Source organism: Ischnura elegans, chromosome X, assembly GCF_921293095.1.
Source record: "Ischnura elegans chromosome X, ioIscEleg1.1, whole genome shotgun sequence".
NCBI classification, from domain to species: domain Eukaryota; kingdom Metazoa; phylum Arthropoda; class Insecta; order Odonata; family Coenagrionidae; genus Ischnura; species Ischnura elegans.
In genome coordinates this window covers 115,050,357-115,062,665 of record NC_060259.1, presented here as the reverse complement: position 1 = coordinate 115,062,665, position 12,309 = coordinate 115,050,357, and the positions used below count along the sequence as shown (strand labels likewise).

The 12,309-nt window shown below is 38.1% G+C and overlaps 1 protein-coding gene across 11 annotated transcripts in view; it reads right to left on the bottom strand.

Annotated features, from left to right (window-relative positions):
- LOC124171709 (rho GTPase-activating protein 190) overlaps positions 1 to 12,309 on the bottom strand; it is a 647,547-nt gene that overhangs the window by 354,839 nt on the left and 280,399 nt on the right. For all 11 annotated transcript variants that reach the window (XM_046550979.1, XM_046550973.1, XM_046550982.1 and 8 more), the window contains 2 exons: positions 8,525 to 8,711; positions 806 to 1,017 (listed from right to left, as the gene is read on the bottom strand). In XM_046550979.1, coding sequence (XP_046406935.1) covers positions 806 to 1,017; positions 8,525 to 8,711 — 399 coding nt within the window. The remainder of the gene's footprint in view (positions 1 to 805; positions 1,018 to 8,524; positions 8,712 to 12,309) is intronic.

Genomic DNA, 12,309 nt, shown 5'->3' with positions numbered 1-12,309 from the left:
AATCGAACACTAGAATTGAATCAATAGTATTTGTACCCGTCGCTCATTTAATAGTTACACGATTTAAATCATTGCGATAAATGAACAGATTAAGTGAACCTTTCGTGACGATTTAGCATTTCATTGCGTCTGTAGCTACTATACGTCCATGTGCCCGTGCGGTTCGTGTTTACAACCACTGCCTTTACCGCCTTAATAGAACAAGAATGCGCAATCGTTGATGCATTTGTTTCTGAAAAGGCACAATAATCGACGGCTTTAAACCAAAATAATAATGGTCAAGTGCAATTTCTATGAGTAGTAAGAGTGCTGTGGGGTACACCTACTCATGAAAGAGAATTTGGAACACCTACCATAGGTGAAAAATGATCAATCAGAGCAAGGCAAGGGCACTTCAATGGAGTGCATTTCAATTGGAGGAGATAAAACAGAAGGAATTGGGGAAGGATTTCAGCGGTCCCAATGGCATCTGGCACACAGGGGAAGGCTGTCAGCAGTACTTGCAGGGATAATGCTCTCAAAAGTAGCACCCGCATCCAGAACATATCTTACGTACTTAATATTGAACAAAGCTCTAAACACTAATACTTCATGCTTTGGGATTGGAGATTTAAATAAAGCAAACCTAGCAAAACATCTGCAAAAATTATTACAAATATGTACAAGCAATAAAGAATACCTAAGTAATGGTTAGTTTTTAAGAATATCTTCTTCACATATTTAAGCACCTAGCATGTAACAGTGCATTTTGCTTGAACAAAAGCAGACAAATATGTATGATTAGCTATTGAAGGAAGTACATTACCTTGCTGCATCTTTCTATGACTCTTGATTTGGCTCGGTTTGACTAGATGTTCACCATTCTCTTGGCTGTACATATCTACATGCGAGTAGATGTCACTGTCATCACTTGGGCTGAGCGGGCGGTCATCAGGGAAAGAGGGTGAAAGGGGCTCGTCAATGTCATCTCCCAGTGATCCATCTGTTGGCAGACGCTCATATATTTCTGACCCAGAACTGAAAAACACATAAACAGTTACATTCAATTGACATGGATACCTGATTCCCACCATCACATTCCATAATTTCAATCCTTGATCAGAAAAAGACAATTTTAATACAAGGAACTTACTAATTAAAAATATGAGCAAGAAATATTCACCTTCAAATGACTAAGGTCCAAAGAAAATGCACAAAAAAAGTTCTCCTGACTCTGTGAAAATCACCATACCTTTAAAGCAGAAAAATGCTATTTTTCCACACATGGGTTAGATAAGTTTTCCAACAAATTTGAATACTGAGCTCGAACACAAAGTTGGCCTCATATACCAAACATTGTAAACACCCAGATTTCACCAACAATAATTAACACTACGATATAAAGTTGTCAATGTTTATTTGGATATACAGTCGACTCTCGTTTATACAAACAACCTTATTAACACATTCAAGCCGACAGATGCGAATGTGCGTCCAGAGTGTTTTGCCAGGATGCCTATGGACGCACTTTCGCGTCCCGTAACGATTCCGTTTCGTCACCTTCCCCTTCAATAGGGTTTTATTTTGTGCGTTCTCTTCCGATGCCAGTTCCTCAGTACCACTTGTGCCTTCATGTCCTTGAGAACAGTTTTCAAGGAATACATTTTTTCATTTCTTCGAGGCATATTCTGGTGAGCACAATATGTAACTTTTTTTTTTAATTTATCGTGACACATTACTGTTTTATTTTATATTTTATTTTGTCCCTGTTCTCTTTATTCTGGTGAGCATAGTATCTAACTTTTTTCAATTTATCGTGACATTACCATTTTATTTTATATTGTATTTTGTCCTTGTTCTCAATTTCTTACAAAAGGCATTTAACCCTCGAGCGGGCACGCCTGATATTTTTACACAACCGGGAGCGTGACATACTCTGTCCACGATTATGCATTTATACGATAATACTTGATTTTCGTTGAAATTTATCTTTATTTGTAGAAATTAGTTCAAGCTTGTGCATTTATAGGTAATAAAAATTTAAAGTTACACAGGTGAAACACGGCTGGTTGTGCGGCGTAATTTATACGCCCCGGGGGTCGGGTTCCCTTACCAATCTGAAAACAATTGCTGCAATACTTTCTGCTTTAAAAACTCTAACTTTAGACAGTAAAAATGGCATTGTAAGAATGATCCCAAACAATCAACTTCTGGTGTGAGTCGCAAGAGAAAGATGAGTGCAATAATTACGGAGGATGAAATGGAAAAAGCTTTGATTAGAGGAAAGTGAAAGTGACTCACAATTGGAAGATTCAGCCGAGGATATTCTCGAGGAGGAGGAGGAGGTAATCGGAAATATAGATCTATCCGACGAAGACTCAGATGATGAAGAGCCTAAGTGAGGGTAAGGGATAAGGGTATTGTTTGGTTCGTGGATCAGCAAAAAATAAGCAGTGATATTACTTTTACTGGCAATGCTGGACTAAAGGTTCCCAACCCTGGCAACAATCCCTTTGCCTACTTTACTCCTTTGGCGGATGATTTGATGCTCAATTTTATTCTAAGAAAGACGAACATCTATGGGAAGGAAAAATTGAAGACGAAGTGGGTTAATGTGAGCATGGAAGAATTCCACACATTTTTAGGGGTTGTCTACCTGACGGGAATTGTGAGACTTTGCGAAAAAAAAAAGACGAAAATTGCTCAGTATTGGAGCAAAAATGACCTTTACGATTTCCCTGTTTTTACTGAAGCTATGTCTAGGGATAGATTTTTGGTTATATTGTGGGCTCTCCATTTTGGTAGGAATCCTCTTCCTGCTGAGCCAAAACCAGAAGATCCTCTTTATAAGGTGAGGAATATTGTTGAGACTTTTTGCAATGGCATGAAAAAAATTTACTATCCAAAATAAGAACTTAGCCTGGATGAGTCAATGGTTATGTGGAGGGGAAGGCTTTATTTCCGCCAATATATTCAAGGAAAAAGCCACAGATATGGGATCAAAATTTATATGTTGTCGGGGCCAGGTGGTCTTGTTCTAAATAATTTCATTTACACAGGATCCCAAGACAAAGAAGTAGGGGGAATGGGGCACACAGAAAAAGTGGTAAAGAAACTTCTTTCAGACTAAGAGAATGTCGGACATACAATATACATGGACAATTTCTACAATAGTCCAAACCTTTCCCTAGAATTACTAAAAAAAAGATTTTCTCTACCGGAACATTGCCCCCATCTAGAAAGGGAGTTCCTAAGGATATAATGGCAAAAAAACTAAAAAAAGGGGGAATGTGTTAGCCGCTACAGTGAGGAGGGTCTTTGCGTTACAAAATGGATGGACAGAAGGGAAGTAATGACCTTATCAACGGAATTTGGTGGTGATATGGTGAACGTTACCAGTAAGAGAGGGAATGAAGAATTGAAACCAGAGCAAGTGGTGCATTACAACATGCACATGGGCGGAATAGATACAGCAGACCAACTTCTCTCCTATTATTACGTTGAAAGACGAACTCTTAGATGGAAAATTAGGGTGGGCTTTCACTATCTAGAACTTTCCCTGGTAAATGCATACCTTTTGTTCAACAGATTTAGTGGAAGTAAGTTGTCCTGAATACAGTTTAGGGAATCCATCGTGAGAAAATTGATGAAAACTGACTACTTGGCAAAAAAAAAACTTATAAGAAAATCAACGGAAAAAGTACATTTGCCGACATATGTATATAAAATGGGATTCCAAGGCAAAAACAAAAAGGAGAAAGTGTAGGCTCTGTCTGCAAAGGAAGATAAGAAAAGATGTTTCTTTTCATTGTGCCACTTGCCTGATGAACCTGCTCTGTGTTTGGAGCCATGTTTTCGATTGTACCATAAATACTGATAAATATTCTTGTGGTTGTTCTTTATGCTATGATATATTATAATTTATGAACATTAATATTATGGGTATAATTTTCATACATAATATTTTAATTGTACCCTAATTGAATTCTTATATTTTTCCCAGAGTGGGATTGCATGGTGGAAGAAATAAATCTGCCTGCACAGAGTAAGGATATGTATATAAAATGGGATTCCAAGGCAAAAACAAAAAGGAGAAAGTGTAGGCTCTGTCTGCAAAGGAAGATAAGAAAAGATGTTTCTTTTCATTGTGCCACTTGCCTGATGAACCTGCTCTGTGTTTGGAGCCATGTTTTCGATTGTACCATAAATACTGATAAATATTCTTGTGGTTGTTCTTTATGCTATGATATATTATAATTTATGAACATTAATATTATGGGTATAATTTTCATACATAATATTTTAATTGTACCCTAATTGAATTCTTATATTTTTCCCAGAGTGGGATTGCATGGTGGAAGAAATAAATCTGCCTGCACAGAGTAAGGATTTCTGGTTGGTCGAAAATTCATTTTACCCGACATATGGCCATTCACCATACGGTACGCTAGAATTGAAGACCTCTTACAGGGCTATTCTGTATCTTGGGGGAGCTTTATTGCGCCGCCGCTATTTCCCTCTTTCAAATGGCATCGATTTTGATTCAGCAAATAGCATCGCGTTATATTACGCCGATCTTGGGGGCGTAATATATTGCCCCGCTGAAATCTGTAGTCGGTATGAAAATTAGTGTAGGGCAAATAATACAAGTCGAGAAACTCATTGAGTTATTCATAAATATCTTATTATTAGACATAATAATGATTAAAATATCTTTTTTAAATTATTCCATCTTTATGTAGCGGTCAGCGAAAGCCAATTTTAGGTTTTATGATATTACCTGCAAATCCAAGATCTCCGAGCTCCGAGAGCAAGGTACAAATGACGGTCGAAAACAGTTCCGCGCAATGCAGACGACAAAAATTTCTTACAGTACTTATGATCAAGCTCATCAGCAGAGAATGGGATTTAACATGAAAATATCTCTCCTGCCTTCATAAATGCCCTTGCGAGCATTCTATCACACAGCACAGCTGCAATTGACAATGCATACAAATATATACTAATAAGTACTTACCGTGATTTCCAACGGAAGAAAGGGGCAAATAAACAGAATGATTGCTCGAAACAAGGAAACATTTAATGAATTATTCATCATAAAACTGCATACATTTCATTTCAACATCATTCCTCCGGCGGCATATCACAAATTTACACTGTACCGCAGTATATTTAGTCCAAGTCATATCAACGCTAAGTTGTTTGAAGTAACATGGAATTGGTATCAAAATGCAAACATGATAACACTTCCATAATCATTGCTCGAGAAATTGGTATTAGAAACCGTAAAGTATGTCACACGAGTTCACAATCACAACACTCGCGATGATTCCTTCCATGACATCCGCGTAATCTAGAAAACAGCTGTTTTCCTCAACGAATGTATTTAAAATGGCCTAAAATGTGATTTCAAGTGACAAAAATGTTTTATAATTAAATAATTACCCTTGTGGACAACTGTGGACATCGTAGAATTACGGCGAGCAATGAGGCAAACGATGTAAACAAGCCGTGGCTGAAGATGAACGTACTAGTAAAAATAATTTCGTCACCACTAATTATAAGAGTATAATCATTATAGGCGTAGGTGAACGAATAGTGCGTAGCCGACGAAGTCCTCTTCAAGACAATTATACTTGTAAATTCCGATATATTAAGCTCAAAAATTGGCAATATTCTTCCGTCGACAACTGTTTAACCCTTGAATATAGACGCTTATTTACTTAGGTTAGAAAATATCCGATAGAAAAAGAGTAAAATCTCCAAACACAAGCCACATCGTATTTTTAACTTCTTCCTGGGCTGCCGAGTATCCTGCTGCGTTTTCGGAGTGTCTCATTTGTTTATTGCAAAGAATCGAGAAATATGATTGGACGTGTACAAAACTCCGCCCCTGGTAGGGGCCGCTATCGGAATAATGCGAGCCAAATGCTGGCATTATTGTCGATGCTATAAAGCGACCCCAAATTCCGCTTAGGGGCACTATTTTGAGATAGTGAATTGGGGGGGCGTAATATTGCGCCAGAAATAGCATCTTCGTCATGATAGCGGAGCCGCTATCTGTTACAGAATAGCCCTGTTAGTATAGCCCAGAATAGCCCTGTCTTCTAAAAGTGTTCTAAGGCTATTTCACTCGGTGACGGACCCTCCTAATTACAAGGCACCTACTGTGATCAACCCTCAGCAGAAAATCAGAGAAGGTAAGGGTCTCCCCCTCAACGCGGCATGGGAAAGGGGGCCCAAGGGATTTTATTGCGTGGGCCACGGCTTTTCAGACCACTGCCTGAAGTTGATCGTGTCACAGTGTTGTCACACTTCAGCATTTAGGGACTTTTCAAATAAGCCTTCGCCTCCTAGGTGGAACGTTTCTGGATGGTTGTACTTTTAATCTCACATTTATAAGAAACAGATCAATTCATCCGAAAATAAAAGCATGGTCATTACTGCAACTTATGGTCTCCACTCCCATCCACCGCTGAAAAAGTGTGGAATATTGCTGGTGGAATTAAGAGGCCCTAACATTTTCACAGTAAACTCATTCGTTTATACCTTATCACGTGAAGTAGATTGTGAGGGTAAACAATACTAATCTTGAAAATCATAATCTTTTTACTAAACATGTTAAATAGATTCGGATATAAAAACCGAACGACAAGAATTAAATATTTGAGTGCAAACATACTAGAAAACGTGAACATTTAAGATAACCAAAATGCAAGAAAAAGACTTGGATGCACGATTTTACAGTATGTAAAAGCTAGAATAGTCAATCCTTTCGGGTGTAATGCGGGATTGCATAATCTCCGTACCGACATTGCCATAAAGCCGGAGGATGCGAATGCGCGTCCTACTTAATTAACTGGTTATTAATTTAGAAAGAGGAAATTGAATACAACTCCATCAAATATAAGCATAGTATCAAATAAATTTTGCAAAAAAAGCCATTCGTCTTTTTAAAAAATATAATAAAAAATACTCCGGGTTGAATGTGTTAAGAAGCTCTCTTTATATGAAGCAAATTGTTAGTCCCGATGAAAAGGCTAATCCTATCTATTGTGAAAGAATCCTTACTACAAAATTTTTGTAACTACAAAATTACTTTGTCAAACAACATCCGATTAAATGGATTCGTAATGCCAGATGTTTCAAGTACTTAAATTTGAGCCAATGAAAATAAAGAGTCAAGACCCCAGCAGATTCAAACCCATGTCCCCAGATTTGATGGCTGGAACGCTACAATTGAGATAGTGAGCTGTCTTGGAAACATCATAATCTCTGACAGGCAAAGAATTCAAAGTTATGAGTTGTCCAGAGCATCGAGCAACAGAGCAAACTCACTCACTCAGGGCAGGGCCAATCAGAGCAAAGAGAAAGTTTCTCTTGTTTAAAAATAGTGCATTTTTGACCTAAACACCTAATTACCAGAGAAATCTTACAGCTAACAAAATATCAACTTCTCTAAAGCAGACTTAAGAAACACTCAAGAGTTTATTGCTTTTGTATGAAATATGCCTTTTGGGAGTCCAATCACAACTGTGAACTACTCAATACAACATATGTATTCCAAATAAGGTTCCCAATGCCAAGTCTTTGAAATGTTATACAACGAGGCATAAACAACCGACTCCTGATTATCTGGCTCATGATTCTTCACACATGAGTCCCACACTCTATTGATGTTTTCCATGATCTCTATAAAAAATAAAATCCAACACAAAAACACCAGGATTATTGCATTTCAATGTAATGCTATATTGGGCTTATTATTTCCATTAGAATTCCCTTCATAAAACAAAATTATTTCATTTACTTTCTCACAAGGAATGTTTCAAATTTACTAGGAAATCTGCTTCAGCATTGCAGAAGACGATGAACAGAGAGAAAAAAACTTTGAACGGTTAACTGCAAAGTTATATAAAGAAAAATATTATCTACAACCTTTAAATGCATATGCAAATGTGCAATTATTGCCGTGGTCTCACATGCAGTTGAATACAGCCCAAGGGAACTAGAGATTCCCTCACACTCAGGCATGTTTTTACTGTGGCCAGTCAAGGTCAAAGTGGAGAGGAGGAAGGTAGTAGTGGAAGTGGAGGCAGTGGGGGAAGTGGAAGCAGAGATGGAGGGAGTAGAGATTGCATGAGTCATAGCCGAAAGCTTGCCTGCTTTGACAGGTTGTTGAAGTATATGGAGTAGTGAGAATATGAGTACAATCATTGCCACTAAAATATAACGATTGGGTAAAGAAACCTCTCATTGAGTCTGGGAAGCAATCTAAAATAATAGAAAATGTTCATAAATAATAATATATTGTTTAATTTAAAGAAATTACGAACACTACAAGAAATTAAAGTGAAAATTTGGATTAGCCATGTTTTCCGGTTACTCATACCACCTCTCCCCATGAGTAGCTCGGATAATCAGGAGTTAGATGCACCTTGACCATTGAATTTCATGAGTCAGAAGCAACAAATAAAAAAAACAAACTCTCAGTCATCCACTCATACACAAAAATTACTTAACTACTGATTGACATAACACTAACCCATCATTAGATCCAGTTTTTATATGGTAGCTTTCATGCCGAGGGGGGGGTAAGGGGTGCCGAGATGGACGTTCCAATGTTCCTTCACCTGAGTCATCCAGCTGACCAGGTTCTTCCATGTGAAAAGCTTGCTCGATTTCTGGCTTCTTTTCCCACACTTCTTTGAAGAAAGGAGTATAAAATGCAGCTGGAAGAGAAGTTTAAAAATTTTCACTTAGTCTAGTCATTACGCAAGAGGAAACAGCTTTTTCTTTAACTTTAGATTTTCACATCAAAATTATCATAAAAAAATTATGAATCATGCCATAGAAATTGATGGTATCTGAATTTTTAATTGAGAATAGTGTCATTGAAAAATCTTAAGATGTAGAATGTTAGAGTGCTTGAGAGTTATTTGCCACAGAAAATAAAACTGTACCGCAGGATTTCAATTTTACTCCACTTTAAGGATAATTGTTGATGAATAAACAGTTTATCACATCTAGAACAATCACAAAACAACTTTTACAGGGAGACTCCATTAATGTCTACATGAATTTGATATTGCCTGATAGTAATGGCAAGTAAGGTTTCACGGCATGAAAGTTTTATCCAGAATCACTATGGCAATTATGCATTTCACTTCAATATCAAAACCTATACTTCAAAAAGATCATCTAAACATTTGGAAGAAACAATCATGAAAATGTTTCTCATGAAGCTATGTAAGCCCTTAGGTGGATTCAGGTAGAAAATGTTCTTCGTATGCTTTCCATGACCCACTGCTATCAATTTGCTGGCATGGTATACGCTTATTCAAATCCAAACAGCTTGTAAGGGCATCTAATACAGTAGAACCTGTTTAGTACGTTTCTGAAGGGACCACGAAAAATGAACGTACTAATCAGGAAAACGTACTAACGAGGAAAGTAAATAATAGCAGTCGGGGTTATTGCACTCTGTGGAAAAGACGTCATAATTACAATTACTATCGGTAGTTCTCGTAGGATCGCCTTCCTGAACTCTTTTCACCTTTAAAATAAAGAAAATGGGCGCTACATTGAAAAACAATACCATGTGAATAAAAATCGCAATTTTTCATAGTTTTCCCGAAGACGACTCTGTAGTGATCCGGAAATGGAAGATTTCCATTTCCAAAATATGCATAAATATGTTGTTGTGTGACGTCTCAGAATAGCCAGCTGTGACAAACTATGCCTTGGGATTAGCACCTTTTCACTTTCAAGAACGCCTAACCTTCCTCTTCCCCTTCCTTTCCCCTTCCTCTTGGACGAAAACATCCTGGTTCCTCTTACCTATATAATGGCGCGGTGTAGATGCAATTGGTACTCACGGACGCACTCAGGAACTCACTCAGTAACTCACAGTTTGAGTCGAAGCACGGGCCGTATGGCCCGTGCGACCTAAGCGCCTCGCCATCCACCCGTGCCATCACCAGCAGCTCCTCTCCTTCCCGAGACTTTTGGTAATGTTCTAAATTTTGGCTATTCTAGACGCAAAAATTCATAATTACTTCATGCCTTTTGCTTGAATTGATTTGGAAACTGGGATTTCAAAGGGAAATAAACTTTGGGTTAAAACTTCAAATACTTGTGTGTGATTATTCGCTTCCCGACACCAAGGGCAAGAACCCGCAACCCTTACAACTCCATGATTACGGCGTCTATCTCCCGTGTTTTATCCTATATGTATTTACAGAACGAGGACGAGTGAAGCCCAGACAAGCGAAGACAAGTCATTTTTCTTTCTCACAGCGTACTCGGATAATATAAAAACAACCCGGAGTAAGTCAACTGGTTCTTTAAGCATCATAAAAATTGGGCAAAATTATATTGACTTTAAAATTACGGCAACAGCCGTAGGCATTCGCTTCTGGAATATCATATCGATTGTAAAATTGATCGATATATCGACTGATGACACGCAAGATTATTAGATTACGACGTAATTACAAGAAAATTTTATATTAAACAGTTGAAATTTACTTTCAAAATTTGTCTTATGTCGTCTGGTTTCGTTCCGAGATCAAGTATTTGTAAGCTAAGCTTCGCGTGGAGATCCAGAGAATCGTCTGCTCCCGCAACAGTAGTCAAGTAAATACGCACGACGTCGAGTTTTTGGAGCAGTACTGCTTTAGATAATGTGGGAATTGTCTAAGACCATTAAGACTCATATCTTCATCATGATAACTCGTGCATTAGCAACAATTGCCCACTCACGAACTTTATGCGCAGCAGTGGGCACTCCCAAGCGCTCCAAAGGCAACAGAAGGTGAGGAGCTCGGGGTGGGGAAAATTGGGGCTTCTTATTGGCTGTAGTTTTTCATAGTCAGACATTCCCGAAAAATGGCCGCATTTTATTATTCAGCACGTCACAAGAATTCAGAAATGCCTTTGGATAAATTACGGTCGAAGAAAGAGATGTGGAATGAATGGAAGAATGTTAATTAATAATAATAAATTAAATCTTGAATTCAGAGGTTTGCGACCTTTGAGAAGATACTAGAGAACGAATTGCGGGTTGCGTCGCCGCAAGGAATTGAGCGTACTAACCAGGAAAGCGCATTTTTTTCAAACGTACTAACCAAATACTTTTACCTGTATTTTGTTCCGGTGGTACCAGGACCGAGAGAAATCGCCGTACTAAGGAGGAAAACGTACTAAGGAGGAACCAAGTTCCACTGCATTATCATTTTGTCCTTAAATACGAACATAACCTGATGCATGATTTTTTTCAGTGGATCTAAAAATAAAGTTGAACAATGGTTTGACTGAACTCAGCAACGAACTATTAAATCACCTTCATTAAGTCCTACAGGCCACAATAGACAACTGCCATTATCAGGCAGAGGAGATGAAGCCCTTAAAAATAGACTACCTTGATGAAAAAACTTATAAACCTACTAAGATCACTTGCAAATCCCAGGTGTAAGAATTGACTTGCCAAATCAAAAGAAAAGATAAACACTTAAAACCAAGGAGCTAGTTGATACAACCAACGTACATTCCATAATTACTCTCCAGATATCATTACATAGGGAAGTGGAACCCTTCGATTTTGCTTTTTTGAAAATATTTAGATGAGCAGGGAGAAATCAAAGGCAATGTTAAACCAAAGGAATTACTTTTTGAGGGGTTCACCCGCAAAAATACAACAGGTTAGCATAAGCCATCTGAGCTGCTATTGTACTCACTGTGCGTTGCTAAAAATTATGCACTATCTTTAAGCACTATTCTTGTCAGTAACCCATGAACTAAGGAATCGTAGGTTGGCAGTAATTTTGTGAAGACGTTAGTGTATTTAGTCAACAGGGTGGTTTCCTATTATTTTTTTATTGCCTAAATCCTTAAGATTATTACTCCTGGAGTACGTATTTCACGCTTTTAGATTTTTAAATGTTGAAATCTATTTTTCGCGATTAAATGAAAAGTGAAAATTTTCAAGCGGCTAAGGATGAATGCTGGGAAATCTCCGAGTGATGTCGTTCTGGTTCCTGCTGCCGCAAGTGAGGTGACCTTGGGGCGAGGCTTTGAGCGCTGATACGACGCAGGATACTAGCAGGCAGCAGAGTACCTTGCTAGCTGGTAGCACTTGGCTTAAATAAGGATTATTAATACCTTATCAAATGAAGAAAACTTTCCAACCTTAGCCAGTTTTAATAGGTGATTATTAAGACATGTTTCCCTGAGCTCTGTGCCTCATGCATGCATTGGTAATCTCAGACAATGTAAAACTCCTATCTACTCGTATAGAAACTAGGACCCTGTGACGTCACGTGGAGTAGC